Source organism: Colius striatus, chromosome 10, assembly GCF_028858725.1.
Source record: "Colius striatus isolate bColStr4 chromosome 10, bColStr4.1.hap1, whole genome shotgun sequence".
In the NCBI taxonomy this organism is placed as follows: Eukaryota; Metazoa; Chordata; class Aves; order Coliiformes; family Coliidae; genus Colius; species Colius striatus.
The window spans coordinates 9464569-9480981 of NC_084768.1; the positions used below are offsets into that span (position 1 = coordinate 9464569).

Sequence of the window (16413 nt, forward strand, 5' to 3'; positions counted from 1 at the left end):
AGAAATACTTTGTGATTTAGAAATGGTGTTTGTTCTTCAAGTGATAAAGTTCCCATTTGCACATGATAATTCATCCCTGCCAGAAAAGGATTTTTGGAAAGGACATGAAAAGGGAGTTCCAGGCAGACAAATGCCAAAAATAATTCCAATATATCTAATAAAAATTCCTCTAAGACAATTAGTTATAGATTATGACACCCAGCTTACTGCACTACATGGGAAAATGGAATTATCAAAAGCCTGAACTGATGGGAGTTTTTTTGCTAAGTTGATGGAAATTTGTATAATCAGATAATGTTTTTGGCATGTCTGAATTTAACAAAAATATTTGGGTTTATGATTCACTGGTATGGTAAAACACATAAGTTTTACAAAAAGCATTATGAGCACAGATATTCAGAAAGTAAAGTTTATACTGTTACAGGGTTGAAGATGTGTTTGATGACTGTGATAGTGACCCTGTGCCCCAAACATGTCCTGACTTAGCAGCTCTTCACCATATGAATTAATGACATATTTATACAGTTCATATCCTGTCTCTCTTGTGAGACTAAACTGCAGATCAAGAACATTTCTGTTTGCTAATAAGCCTGTGCCCCTAGTGCAAAGCTGTTTGCTCTGCTCTCCTGCAGCCCTGTAACATGATTATTATTAATCCTGACCACGCAGTGCTGAGAGGTCCCACTCACACTGAGTGTTGTATAACAGAGCGGTAAACAGCTCAGGAAACCCATGGAACTCTGTCAGCATCCTTAACAAACCAGTAAGGCCAAGGAATTTGCCCTGCTAAGAAGGCGTAGGAGGAATCCAAATGAAAGGATGAGGACAGTCTCCACACTAGTGGGGATCTTTGTAGCCATCGAGTTAGAGAAGAGAGATCCCATTCAAGTAACCCTTAATGAGCTGTGTGTAAATGACTAGGGCTGGGTGGCTCCAGCCCTGTCCTTGAAGGAGCTACAATGAGAGAGTGCAGAACTGCTCATCGAGCCACACAGTCTCTCCTTAATGCTCTCGCTGACCAGCCACTGGCCATTTGCCAGCACCCCAGCTCCAGTGGGGACCGTGGCAACGAAGGCCCAGTAATGACAGACATTTGGTCTAAGTTTGGTTTCCATGTTCAAGTCAGGCATATCTCTTTGCAATTATTCTCCTATCATTGTCTTTCATGTTTTGGACTTACCACTGATGTTTACAGCTGGCAAGACTATAGACATCTTTGGTCTTCTGGTCTTGTTATTCATGGTGGCTGGCAATAACAGGTGGTCCTGGAAAACAGAGAGAAAAAGTCATGTTAAAACTCCCCTGGAGGTACAAAGCTGGGAAAATTCCTTTCCTTTCCGTCTTACAGGCATTCCACACAAAACAATTTGTGACGGCTTAGCAAATGCAAATTGTTGAGGGAGTCTTCCAAAAGTCACAGCAATTCCTCATGCTGTGTAACCAGAAGAATCCCCTATCACATGCAGTAGAATATGAAAAAGCCTTGATCATGAGGAAAGAGATGGAAACTACTATTAGGTCCTTGTTCAACAGAGTATTTATGTATGTGATTAAAGTAATTTAACTTGACTTCAATGATATTTAAACATGTGGTTAAAGGCTTTGCTGAATCAGAGCCTTTGCTCGCAGTGCTGTCTGCTTTATGTATAAATGTCATCTTGCTGCATCTATGTCAAGCTGCACACCACATGCCTTGTGCAGTAGGACTGTATCAGTCAGGGTTGTGACAAGAGTGTGAAATATGAGCTCTGCAGCCAAAACCTACCAGGGAAGCTGGATGGTGAAGTTGTGCCTTAGTAGCTTATCTCAGCTGTGAGGTGGCTGAGTGCTGCTGTAAGACAGCAGTGTTCAAACTAACCGCCCTAGGTTTTAGCAGTGAAAGCTGCATCTTTAGGAGATACTCTGGATATGGACTTGCCTTGCAAGGAAAAGTGCAGCCTTTCTTCACCTTTTTTTGCTCTTGCTGAACTCAAATAGCTCAATTTGCAGCTTGGGAAAATACGGTTGCTCCCTTATCAACAGAGGTAACCGAACACAAGTGCGAGTCCGGGCATCTCCCAGATGATTGTGCTATGCTGATCTAGACAGATTTGCCTTGTTTTGGCTGGGATAGAGTTAATTTTCTTCCCAGTAGCTGCTATAGTGTCATGGCTTGGATTTAGGATGCAAATAATATCGATAACACACTGATGTTTTAGTTGTTGCTAAGTAGGGTCTATGTGGAGTCAAGGACTTTCCAGCTTCTCATTTCCTTTCCTGGGAATTGGTTGGTGGGTGGTAAAACTGTATTGTGTGTCCACTTGTTTTGTATATTCTAATTATTTTACCTTTATTATCTTCCTTTCCTTTTCTGTCCTATTAAACTGCTTCTATTTAAACCCACAAATTGTACTTTTTTCCCCAGTTCTCTCTCCCATCCCACCGGTGCAGGGAGTGTGCAGGTGGCTGGCTGGTTTAGCTGCCTGATCGGTTAAATCACAACATAGAACAAAGAAAGACTACTAAGGACAAGGGGAGCTTCCCATGCCTTTCCCACTTTATCTTCCCTGGAAGAAGGTTGCTTCACTGCACCATCCCAGTATGCAACAGTCATTTCGAGGGAAGTATATTCACTCTCTCTTAGAAATTAGGAGCAAAAGACTTTGTTTATGTAATTGGCAAATTGAGTTTAAATTTCTAAGTCAGGGTCTAAGTGAAACAAAAACCTGCCAATCACTAAGTATCTTTTCCAAGTTTCAAAGAATTAATGGAAAGTTTTCCCAGCCCCTTCTCCCAATCCCAGCAATGCCCCATCCACTCCCAGTGTCTCTGAGAAGAATGAATGGCTGCGGGTACCACTGTGTCAAACTTGCAGCGACAACTCATGGAGAAGTTCTTCTAACTGTCCTAAAAACAGATCCAAACACCTGCCTTCCTGTTTTCAAGAGTCAGCTTCTGTCTCACACGGTAAAAAAGCAGAAGCAACTTTGGTGCTCACATCCCATTTCGTGCTTTCCCAGTTGTGAAACTCTTGTGGTACTTTACAAACCTGACACTCAGAAACTTTACACTCAGCTTTCCAGCTCCCTGTGCAAGGGTAAGAACAGGCACATGAACACCTCATGCTTTTGGCCAAGGTTATCTTTTTGTCAGACTCAATTAGACTTCCCTCAGGACAGTTATTACCTTCTTAACAGAGTATTTCCCCCATTTTAGTACCTAAATGCAACATTGTTATCTTTAAGAATGAGAGAACACACAAAGCTGTGTGTTAAATACATCAAATTATTATGTAGATAGATTGCTGTTGGTACTTTATTATCTCTCTTTCCCCCCCCCAAAAAAATCCCCCCAAAACCCAAATGGCTGACCACAAGAAGAAAACATTACTTCAATAAATGACTGTAATTAAGAACGTCTTGCTACCAAAATTATAAAACCATGCTGGTATAACTCTCAGACTACATATGTAATTCCCATTTCATTTTTGAACCACTGAGATTAAGACAACACTCAGTAAGACAATGAACTTTACAGAAAAGCTGCTCTTGAAATTCAATGTTCCCAAGGGAAGAGGCCAAAGATAAAACCTCCATTAAAACTGCATTTTGTAATAAAGCCCCTGCCATGATTTGATGACTATTTTTAACATTGCTTTAAAAAATGCCTGTTCTGGGAATTTTTTCTTTGTTAGTACTTCAAAGAGTCCACAATATCATTACCTAGCAAAACATAAGTACTGCACAGATGACCACTTGAGAATCACTACAAGTAACTACCGTTTTTCGCTAATATATCTCAAGACTGATAGATTAATGATGTTGGGTTAGTTCTGCTTATAATGGCATTTTATGTCCTGTATGCGTAAAATGTATTAAGAACTATGACAAAGACTTTACAACTGGGGCACTTCTACAGAAACAAACAGCAGTGGCATGACAGAAATGCCATATTTCCAGGTAGCAACAACACAAGGAAGATTTCTCAATACTATACATCTACCAGAAAGGTGATGTACTGTTACCTTTCTCGGCTGCACCACAGGTGGTTCAAAGTTGGACATTCAGAAACACCCAGAGTGTGATATCCTGGAACAGGCCAGCAGAGAGCCAGGGGATCCTGGCAGTTTGAAGGACTCAGCTATACAAACCCATGGCTGCCTTCACCTATCCATTTTGATGATTCTATGATTCTTGTTTTGCAATCCACAGGACAGACACCAGCAGTACCAACTTCTCAAAAGAGCCCCATGGTAACTAGAGGCAATCCAAACACCTCGGACTTAACAAAGCTCTGCATCTTCTCCATCGTGGTTAAACTCAAAGACTTGGCTCAGACTGTCTCTGCAGTTAACAGATTGTATTTCCATGGCTACAATGCAGCCAAACTATGCGCTAATACTGCTGGGCAGGTTCAGATTGCACCAAAGTGATCTGCTGGAAAACAATACTTTATTCTAAACTTTGCATTGAAAATGAGATTTAAAGTTTGCCTTCCTTAGTTCTGCCTCATTCAGAAGCCTTTTTTTGTATGTTTTTTAATACTAAGAGTTGGATTTCACCTCAGATGATTTTAGACTTCTGTGAATGACGTTTCACGAGCTACAAAGAAGACACAAGCAGTTCACCACTATTTGCTCTCCTTCCTCATGATTCTGGCTTAAAACAAAAACACCAAGCAATTTTCTGCTAGATTTGTCAATTAAAGGGGCAACTCCTGCAGGTATTTTGCTCTGGAGATGACAGGCGCTTCAGAGAAGTCTGCTGCTCTCTCATGAGAATGAGGTCTAGTTCAGACTGGTCGACCAATGTCCAAACACCTGAAGCTGTATTAAATTAGTCCCACCCAGACTGTCTTCTTTCCCTGCCTCAGAGAAACAAAAAGAGCATTGTTTTCTAGACCACAACTGCAGACATTCAAAGCCAGAGGAATACAAGGAGGAGGACAGATGCATAAAAAGCCAATATTATAAACCAGTCTAACAGAGCAGAGTGAACTCACTTTACGCAAATCATGGCAGACCCAAGACATCCTGCTCAGCCACACAAAATCATGTTTGAGACAGAAACTGAGAAGATAAAAGCTTTGATACCTGGTATCTGTGCACTGTCAGTAGCAATTCCTCCTGACAAGATCAACCCATGGGATAGGATACAAAGTGAGTAGGGAACCATTTTCGATGAAGCTGCTTTGCTACCCAAGATATTAAAATTAACTTCTTGTTACTTTCCATACTTAAATGTGTCCTAAAACTCCACAGCAGTGGTACATTCATGTATCAATCCATCTTCTGCTCCTCTGTCTGGACTAGTGTGGGAGGGAAGACCCAGAGCCTTCTGCTCCCACAGCAGATAGTGAGACAATTAAGTCATTTCCACTCACATTTGTGTATCCAAATGTGCTTTGGAGTTGCAGCTCAACTCTGCAGTGTTTCAACACCAACTCTGGAGAAGACAGACATACAAAAAGCCAGTCAGCAGTCCAAACTGCTACCAGGAGAAAATGTGCAAGATGCACAGACTGTCTGGAAGTTGGATACTGCTCATCTCTACTACAAAGAGCCATCTAAAAAAATCTGGAATTCGGGAAAACTCTCCATCTCCCTAATAACCTTTATTTTTTATATGCAGTGTCCCTCTGCCAATCAGTCTTAACTTGCAAAGTTTGATAACTACTCTCATTCTACACTGAAAGCAAAAGTAGTGGCAGGTAGGTTGCAGGGTATCATAAATATTTAGCTTCCAGTTTCTCTGCCTACAACACTCTCCAGTCTAAAAGTCTTCAAATAGTCTACAACTTTCATCTGAAAGCAAAATATACTTATTTGGATCAACCTGAGTGTACAGATTAGTGATTACAAACATTGTTTGCGTGCACTTTGAAAACGTGAACTGTTTTCTGCTGTCCTATCCTGAAGTATACTGAATTGCATCCCACAGGGGTGTGGGATTCTATTACTCATCCCTAACTTTAGACAAGAAAAAAAATCTAGAATGAAAATGCTGTTTGTGATATTAGCACATGGTATAAAATTGAAAATGAATAGAAGCAAATCTTGCTAGTCAGCATCTGGCCCATGAGCATGAATGTCAACCAGAGGCAGAATAAATCACAACTATTACCCAACAACAGATGGCCTTGGCTTGGGCCAAGGTTTGCACTTAGATGAGATGACAATTTAAAGAGACGATGCAGACCTGAGACTGCTGGCAGAATGGCTGGAAAAATATCAGCCTGGAAAGACAATATTTCAAACTAGACTCTATAGCTTCAGCATTCTCATTTTGCTTTTGATCATCTCTGCAGTTCAGTGATATTGAAGCCAGATGAGATGGATGGATAGATATAAATATACAGATACTAAAAATCCAGCCACAAATGCGTTACCTTAATTTAATAAGCTGGGACACAGAAACACATGTTTTCCTGGGGATAAAGTCTGAAGCTGTTACTTGTTAGCTTTTTGATTATTAATCAGTTGTTTCCAGCTTTCTGATTAATAATCAATAATTATTTAGGCCTTGCCACCACAAAACAGTCAGGACACTATCTTATTAGACTACAACTGACCAGAGCTGTAAACACTTAGAAATTAGGCAGCTCTATAGAGTGAATTTCCTCACTGAATCTTTTTACTCTGATGGCTAATTCAGTGCCTGATGATCTGCTTCTGGACTCAACAACACGTGAAACTGCAATAAAGAATTTAAGGCTTCTGACAATAAGATCAGTGGTGTCAGGGCTCTAACAGGGATTAAGCTTTGGAGCCTCATGTATCTCTAACCCCCACGGTCAACTGGCAATGGAAAACCTGTTCCACTGTGCTAGAATATTCCAAAACTGACTGCTCCTGAGCTTAAAGCCAGAGTCTCATGACATGTGGTTTGGTTCTCAAAGTCCCCATTACCTAGATGCATAAAAACTTGTAGGCATCTTAGCTTTCATTTAAAAACAACCCAATCAAATAATTGTTTCTAACTCTCCTTGTTATAGGATCTAAAGAAAACATCATCACTGTGAAGTGTTACTGCTCACAGAGAAAATATGCTAGCCAAGGTTCTTTTTGATTTTTAATACAAATGCATTTTTTTAAACTCTCATCACTTCATAAGCCAGACTCTTGGCGTTCAAAATACTACAATTGGCAATATTGCTCCTTTTGGCTTTTGCAATGCACATCCCATCAGCAACTCTGCACCCAGGCACAGAGGCTTTCCAGGGAGCAGCGTGCCACCAGCAATCTGTGGAGCTCCTCTTCCACCTCCGTGTCTGCGGAAGAAACATGAAGGAATTGATCCTTGCAGCATGCCCTTGGTGGAAGAAAATACTACCAGTGCTATGGGGAATGTTTAGAGGAGATGTGCATGCACTGGAGGGGTACCTGACTGACATGGGACTTGAAAGAACGGATTTCCAAACCTGCCAGGGCTCTGCACTCTCAGCATGAGCTGTCCTTCCTCCTAGCCCTCAGGTTACTCACCTGTCAAATCAATTCTCCCAGATTTTTCTTGCCTTCATAGCTGTTGTGATTAGGTATAGGGAAGTATTTTTCAAAAGCTTTTTCTTGAGCAAAAGCATCACCTATTAGAAAATAATCACTGTAACTTGGTTTCAGTGTGCTTTGTTGTAGTGTCTTTAGCACATCTGCCTACATAACACTTTGTCGCACTATGAAGGGTGAGCCATGCCTTTGACCCTTCCCAGGGGTCTGGAGCACGTAGCCTGCAAAGTACAGATGTGAGCCATGTGGGAACAATGACTTCACTCCTGCAAGACAGGTCCTACCTCAATTCTCACAAAGACTCTGTCAAGATGTCCAAACAAGCCCTGCTCTTTGTTAACAGATCCACCTCTGATGAACTAAGGATCTTTTTGAAAACAAGTGACATTTGTTACTTTACAGGAATAAAAGCTCCAAGGAGACCAGATTAAAATACCAAAGCAAAACCTTAATGTGGTGTTATTGCAATTTGCCTTGATGAGGAGACTTGATCTTTAGCATTGCCTTGGAGACCAGCTATGTGCTAGAATATTGCAACTAACAAAGACAGTTGCCAGAGCAGAGCTGGCAAATGCAGCTGGGCGCCTCAGCATGCCAAAGGGTACTCTGTCCAGGCAGCTTCAGAAGACTTCTTACAGTAAACAAACACTGTAGCTGGGCATTTTTACATCTCTGTTTATGACTAAGAGGTCTCTCAGGGAATCATGGCTCCAGCTCCTCCAGTCTGAATCTTCACACTGTGATTCTAGGACCGCACTACAACCACTGGTGATACAGGCCGAGGAGCTTCTCACATCCCACTGAAGGGCTGGCAGCTTCCCAAAGCTGCTGGGGGAACCATTTTTCTGAAACAGTACTGTTGGTAGTGTGCAACACATCCTGACCCCTCAAAAACATATCTATTAACTATTTGACCATACTTAGTGATCTCAAGATGAAGCAGAGAGAAAGTAAGTGGCTTTTCAACCATCAAAAGTCATCCCTCAAACCCATGTCTTGTCTTTCAAACTTACTTTTTCTGAATGTCCTCAGGGATTTCAGACCAATGAGATGACACAAGATCTTCTTTAACAGTGTGCTTTTGGCCATACAAAGAGTGGGAAACAAAAATGTGCTTTCCCAGGCCTAAAAAGCCACAAGCAACTTCAGAGACTGCCTGGTACAGACCCTCTGAGGAGTTGGACTTTTTAAAACCCTGAGCTGACAGAGCCAATGAGTCAGCTTTTCTTTCATAGACCACAGGTTTCACACCTTCTGAAAACATAAAAATAATTGTTTCATGCTGTTTGGGTGTTTCAAGAGATGTAGTATTTCTGTCCTGATCTCCTACACAGGCCACTGAACCTGCACTGAGTTGCCTTTGGCTTGTGACTCCTGACTGGGAAATGGTACCTTTGAAGCTGGAACTTCATTGTTAGGACAGTCAGAGCTGAACTTCAGCAGTTCTCTGGGCACAAAAGAGGTGGTTCTCCAGGGAGGAGAACGTACTGTAATACACTCATGGTCTAGGGGCTGATTCTCATTTACCCCAGCAGCTCCTGACACTAAAACACACATAGCACAGATGATGGTGTAAATGAGAATCAGGTCTTGGCACGTCTGTTTCTGGTTTCCTCTGTCAGTTTGAAGAGGACGTGTATGAAAAGTTTACAAATTTGTAGAGGAAATAGCTGTGTAATTTCACTATTGATTTGGTTGGGTGATAGCAACCATATGGTGTCCTGAGGTTACACCACACTGGATACAGCACTGGCCCTTCTGAAAATGCCAGAAGTTCCTGCAACACTGCTTTTACTATCAGTGGATGTTAAACAGGGCAGTAACTATAGAGGGGAGGGTGTCTCTGCTATCCTACCATTTCAGTCCGACCCCTGTATTTGAAAAGCATGGAGATGGTTTGAAGAGCAGAAAGAAAAGAGAATAAACCAGTTAAAATCTCTACACAAACTGTGACTCTCAGCCATGTTTGTTCATGGTGCCATGACCTGTAAAGCTGCCTTGTTTTTAAAGTTGATGTGTCTTCTTTCCTTTCTTATTTATTTTTTTTTTAATGTATAAATCCAAGCAGATTTATTCATCACATCATGGATACTCCCAGGGAATCCATGACATGCAAATAAGAGTATGGGAGTGAGTGAAAGATGGGATAATGACTGCAAGCAATCCACAGAAAACCCACAATAAAAATTCACAAGGTCTCAGCCTTTCTGCACTGGCTTTTGACAGCCCACCCTGGGAGGCCCTCGTGGCTTTTACTACTTTGGGTTTAACAAGAACTATTTAACTTAATTAAAAAGAGCACCAGTTCTGCATGTATTAAACTTGAGGTTAGCTAGCATATCTTAACACAGTTTAATCCTGCAGCATACTCAAAGAACATAGTTTGGAACCAAGCACTCATCTTCTAACCCCTAATCATACAATCTAATTACTTTTCTAAGTCTATTTTAAGGTGGAGGAGAGACCATCTCAGAACAGGAAAGCTCCCAGAAACGGTGGGAATCAAGCTGCTTCTGCTGCTTTTATTTTTGCCAAAAGTGCTCCTATTCACACTGCTGCTGTTCCAATCCCAGTGTTTCTGTGCACAGGTGGTTTTTACAGCCTATACTTTGCACACAGCAATGAAGTGATGAGATATGCTTTTTATTTAAACATTTTACCAGAAATAGCTGAATCCCACAGTCAATAAAATGTCCTGTAGTGTAGGATTACACCTGACATTCCCAGACAAATTTTTATAAATAGCCCCTAACTGCACTCTGGAACACTTTCTGGTCACTGTCCCTGCAGAAGAATGAGTTGCTATCCAGTTTGGTTCCCACGAGAGACCTTTTAATGAAGAAGTCTTTAGTGCCTTTTATTGTCAATTGTGCTACTGCCAGATGTGATATGGCTTGGGCTCCAAAACTAAACTGACTGGAAAGCACCTCGCTGTGAGTCAGAGAGCCTTGTGAAAATCCAAGAGACCTCAGAGGAATGGAAAATTCACTCTGCCACAAGTCTCCTTTGGAGGAATTTCCTCCATTCCCCTCAATGGCAGCACTGCTGTTTGCCTGTGAGCAGGGCTCAGCTTTGGAGGCCACCACTAAGCATTTTCTCAGGGTAGAGAAGAAACAGTAGCGAAGACCCTCTTCTGGATTAAGAGCTAAAAAGGTTATGGAGATTACTAAGGATATGGAGACCTGTTGTGAACCACATCCTTCTCTGCAGCTCATGAATGGTGACTGCAAATACCAGCAAAACAAGAACTACTTACACATTTCAGCTCCTCGGTGTCTGACTTGCAGCAAGGGGCCCAACGCTGAACACAGCGCTCGAGGTGCAGTCTCACCAGTGCCACATACCAGGGGACAATCAATGCCCCGGTCCTGCTGGTCACACCATTTCTGATACAATCCAGGGTGCCATTGGCCTTCTTGACCACCTGGGCACACTGCTGCCTCATGTTCAGGCAGCTGTTGACCAACACCCCCAGGTCCTTTTCCTGTGGGCAGCTTTCCAGCCACTCCTCCCCAGTGCTGCTTGGGGTTGTTATGAATAAAGTGCACTTGGGTCACAGTTGGCACAGAGCCCTGTTGAAGCTCATATAAGTGGCCTTGGACCATCACTTCAGCCTGTCCAGATCCTGCTGTAGAGCCTGCCTACCCTAAAGCAGATCAACGCTCCTGGCCCACCTTAGTGTTGTCTGTGAACTTACTGAGGGTGCACTCATTTTGGACTTAATTTCTAACATAATAACTATTTATAATAAAATATCTCTAGTACACTCTTCCCTGGAGTTTTGTCTTTGTTATGAAAACAGGGAGGGCACAAGACAGAGACTGGACAGAAATCCAGCCCAATTAAACTTGTCTGCAGAACTGCTTTGCAGCGCCCGAAAGTAAAGAACAATGCATGCATTTGCTATGATGTAATTTTGGTTTGGCAGCAGATTAAAAAAAATTCCTAAATGCAAAGTAAGAGGATGTGAAGAACAGAATTCTACTTTTAAATAAACAGTTTTAGTTAAAATCATATAGGAAGGTTTTGAAGGACTCGCAAACGCTTTGATAACTCGTTCGTATGTTATCCGTGGAAATTAGATGAGTTTCAAGATAAACTGGAAAAGATATGTCCTAGATGAATAGCTGACTCAGGTCTGTGAAGACAAAAAAAAAGAAATCCCAGTGTGTGCTGGTGAAAAAGTTCCTCCTATTCTGTTTGGTAAGGATCAGATTTTCTTCTAAAGGCTCTCTCAATCACACCAGCATCGCACAATTAAAAAGTTTGCTACAAATCACTTGAAAATGATGTTTCTCTGCCATTTTCTGCCCTTCCCATGGGCTAAAATAAGCACGGAAGTGTAGTGCATATGTAGCTCTCAACTGGGCCTGTCAATTATCTTTGTAGATTTTACAAAGTTGTAAGATCCAAAAGGAATTAATTGCTTTATTACTCCTACCCATTAAAAAATAATCCCCTCCTTGTCTAATTCACTGCAGCAGCACTCTGCTTTTGCATAGCATCTGCAGGCTATTAGTTTTGCAACTGCAATCTGTAATTGCAAAAACATGTAATTTAGGTAGGGCATGTGAATATAGCTCAGTAAAACCAAAAAGAATACAATCCAGATTCATTGCTTCTCTGGCAAAACATTAACCCAAAGTTCCTGTATTTGCTTGCAAGACCTCAGGTCTTCTACATAAAACAACTTCTAGATTCCCAGAATTACTGCCCATCTGGAGACTCTGCCTCAAAACAGCACACACAACACAAGCTGGAATGGGGAATGTAATCACCAACAAACACTTTTTTTCCACTGTTCTGCCTTTGCAGCCCTGACAGAGAAGCAGAGAGCAAATGAACACACAAAAGTGATGGGGCTTCAGGGCCATGGTCCTTGGATCCAGTATTGTAAGACGGACTCAACTGTAAATCCCCATTTCTCTCTAGCTAAGACTACCCATGAAACACAAACTAGGTGGGTGAAAATAAATTTATATCAGGCTGTCTCAAAATGCTGGATAAACATAATACTATGGTTCAAACTCCATTTGCTGTCCTCTGCTTTCTCTTCTGATTGGGTCAAAAGGACAGTGAAGCACTAGAACACTTTGATCTCACTCTGTGGTGAGATCTCCATCCTTAGAGGTCTTCAGAGCCCACTTAACACCAAGGCCAACCTCATTCAGTGTTGGCAACTGCCTCCAACACAAGAGGTTGGACCAGAGGGTTCTTCTGAACAGCCTAAGGTCCTTGTCTCAAATTTGGAAGAGTCTGTCAAGATTATACTTCTACCTTACCCTCTTACTAACTTCCAGACTGCTCACAAAAACACAAGGTGAGAACTATGTTCACAGCAATCAGGGCTACATCCACATTAGAAATGTTTAGGAATAGCTATGGAAGTCCATGAAAGGCCATACAATCTGGGACTGAACACTCCTCTGACAAAACAATTTCCCTTCAAAGCAGAAGGCAGCTGTTCTCACACAGCAAAAATGACCACACATGCAGGTAGTTGAGAACACAAGAGAACTTAAAAAACCTAACCAGAAACAACTGTCAAGTAGAGTCCAGACTTCAAGCTTTTCTCAGTAATGGCGATTAATTTGATCACAGTGTGTTCAATCCTACAAAACATATGGGCCCGTGATTCAGCTCTGGTTTGAACTTACGGTCCTCCTGCCTTCAACAGTAACAGAAATGATTTATTTAAACCTCCCATTGAATCTCCACACTATGTCAGACTGCTGCAAGGCAAGAAGTACATCACCTGCAGTTGCCAGTGCAGCAGACTCATCATCTCAGACAGCTCAAAGCGCCAAACAGGCAGAACCTGAACACAAATAGGTGATTCAGTCTGAAAGGCAACTTTTATAAAATGGATCCACAGGATTACGGAATGTTGGTGGTTGGAAGGAACCTTTAGAGATCATACACTCCAACTCCCCTGCTAAAGCAGGACCACTTGGATCAGGTCACAAAAGATGTTCTCATTAAAAAAACAATTATATTTCTCACTAATGCACAGGTGAATACACAGAATATATAGAGTTAAGCCTCCTCATCCTCACATCCCTTTCCCTTATATGCTCAAGGTATCTGAATATACCTTTTAACCTCTCTGAGGTTAATCCCTCTTCACAGAGATGGAGGTATTACCTACCTCCCAGCAGTGGCCAGAAATGATGTTTTAGGTCACAAGCAGAAAGGTGTTTTATAAATACAGGAAGTACTTTCACTAAATTGCTTTTGACATGGTTTCAAAAAAATTAGCTTTTGTTTGCATTGTCAGTACCTGCTGTGTAAAGTGCCTTCAGGAGCATCTCTTTAACTAACCTAAAGAAATGGGTGCTCTTCTCTATCATTTTCCCTCCTCTGATTTCACTACAGAAAACGGTCTACCTCTCCTACCACATCCTGCCAAAGATGAATAAAAGCATGCCCTTACCTAAATACAGCTTCCCACAGTGCAAATGCCGCTGCCAGAACCACACAAGTAAAGCAACATGAGTGATACAGAAAGAAACACAATCAGACACTGAAACAAACGCTCTTGTCGGTCAGCAACAAGACTGGATTTTTGCCTGAATCCCCTAGATTTACCCAGAGCTCTGCAATGACTTCAGCTCAGGCTTGGCTGGGTCTCTATACGTCTTGGCAGCAGGGACAGGCAAAGTTGCTGGGCTGCTGATGCCTGGCTGGTGGCCTGGCACACTCAGGCCAGGGCTGGTGCACTAAATCCAAGCTGCCTTTTATTCTTCTCAAAACATCAGTTCAGAGACAACATGGTTTTATTATCAAGATGCAGTGGGCTGAGTTCAAATTTGATGGCAGTGTTTTAATCTGTGCAATGTGTATTGCATTACAGATGCTTGCTGGAAAGATGTTTTCATTCTGCAGATCCCAGGACATCTGTATGGCTAATGGTGTCATCAGCTAGTCATAGTTTCTTCTAATTAAAGAGCCAGTCAATGTATTAATGTTCAAGTTGTCACCTCTGTTACTAATAAGCTCAGTTAAAACAAGAGAGTATTAAGTTTCCTTTAATATTTTTGCCTCTTGGTTTGCATAACTCATATTTACCCCAGCCTAAAGAGCTTCCTTCCCTTCACATTTGTAGCTAAGTTTCACTTCTAAATCCTGAGTCCAGTTTTGTTGCTAAGTGCTCTGTTGCAATGTCTGGTGTTGCTGAGGAAGATGTACATCAGTTCTATAAACAAGCTTCATTTTATAAGGGGGAAAATGTCTATAAACATTTCATGTTTTCCCCCCCCCCAAAAAAAGAAACCTCATACCTAATCAACAAAGCAACCTGATGGCATATGGTCTTAAAAGGTATAAAGAAGTTACATTATTAACTTGGACTTGGTGGCAAAAAGGATCTTGGATGTCTGATGTCAAAGATTCTTCCTTAATTATCCCCAAGCTTCCTTACAAAAGTGCACTTCAGAATGGCTGGGTGTATCCTACACGTGCCTGAGCAATCTGACCTCCATGGCCATCAAGAAACAGGAGGGCTCCTTCTCCCTCCCTCAGCCCCTGCACCTTCCCTGACAACCTCTGGCAATTGTCAGACTCTCCCGTGACTCGCCTGAGCAATTCAGGCTGGTTTTCTGTCAACAAGATAAAATGGCTCAAGGATGGATCCAAGAAGAGTGTGCACAACCTGACAACACTGACAACAGGAACACTTTTTTCTGATGGTGGTAAACTAATTGTCTCACTGGTCTCTACTCTTAAAAAACCCTGGAAGCTACTCATGTACTCTCATGACAATAGTTTCATTGGATCCTGGTCCGAAGCCTGACTGATAAAAGCAGAGAGATATAAACTGGTGCAGGAACATAACATTCCGTGTCCTTCTTGTGACTCTGTGTGTCAGTAACTGCCTATCTGCCACAACAATTGAATTAGCAAGATCACAGGCACCACATTAGATGAAAGACAGTGAAAGGTCAGCTTTGGGAAGATAAAAACATCAAGAGATGCTTGCTTGCATGCTACTCAAAAGATACATCAAGCTATAGCTTTCAGGCTGGGCCTGTCTCTCTTCCTGGAGAGCAATATGTTTTCTTCTATCAGGACTTACCAACTCTCAACCACATTTAAAACATAATGTCTCAAGCAAATAGAAACCTTTCATCTCTCCACTTAGGGTGAGATTAATTCTTTCCAGCTTTAGCTGTCTGACACAGCTTCCTTTAAAATCTACAGCAGGAGAGAGGCGCCTCCAGAAGGAAATTCAGTCCATGCAATGGTAGGTGTTTGGGATAGGTGGGAAAAAATGAGAGGAGCTTTTCTGCTTTTTCTCCTTTGAGTGGAAATGGAGCCTTGTGCAGTGTTTGAGAATCTGCAGGGCCTGGTAGTCCACAAAGCAGCAATAGCAGTCTGTGAAATGATTTAACTAAAAGAAACCAACCCTAAATGCAAAAAAAGTTAAGGAAGAAAACCAGAAGGATTAGAGGAACACTGCAAATCAAGCAAACCTAAGCCAAATCTGGGGAGGTGTGGCCAGAGCATGGAGGAACGTTTTGTCACTTTCCATACAGCACTGGTGAAACCATAGCTGGAATACTCTGTAAAATTTTGGGGCCTCCTCTCTTCTCCTAGGCAAAGACAGGCATGGAGAAACTGGAGAGCGGCCAGCAGAGGCTATCAGGATGGTCAGGATGGTCTGTGAAGAGAGATGGAGCTGGGCTGGTTCAGTCTGCTGAAGAGGAGACAAAGGAGCCAATCTGGGAGCACCCTACAACTGCCTGAAGGGAGTTACAGAGACAACAGAGCCAAACTCTGCAGTGCCAGATGACACACCAAGGTGCCACAGTCATGTGTGGTGGTTTGGGACATGCAGATTCTTTCCCTGCCCAGGCAGCACAGCCCTGCAATGCATTACCTGAGAGGTCTCCCTGCCCTTGGAAGGTCCCAAGACTCAGATAGACCAACCACAG

At 42.1% G+C, this 16413-nt stretch overlaps 1 protein-coding gene across 3 annotated transcripts in view; it reads right to left on the reverse strand.

Annotated features, from left to right (window-relative positions):
• Positions 1-16413, reverse strand: part of ATF6 (activating transcription factor 6) — a 73751-nt gene that overhangs the window by 16289 nt on the left and 41049 nt on the right. For all 3 annotated transcript variants that reach the window (XR_009819397.1, XM_062004309.1, XM_062004308.1), the window contains exon 15: positions 1181-1265. Coding sequence is in view for 2 of the 3 variants with exons in the window: in XM_062004309.1 (XP_061860293.1) it covers positions 1181-1265 (85 nt within the window). In the remaining variant the exon portion in view is untranslated. The remainder of the gene's footprint in view (positions 1-1180; positions 1266-16413) is intronic.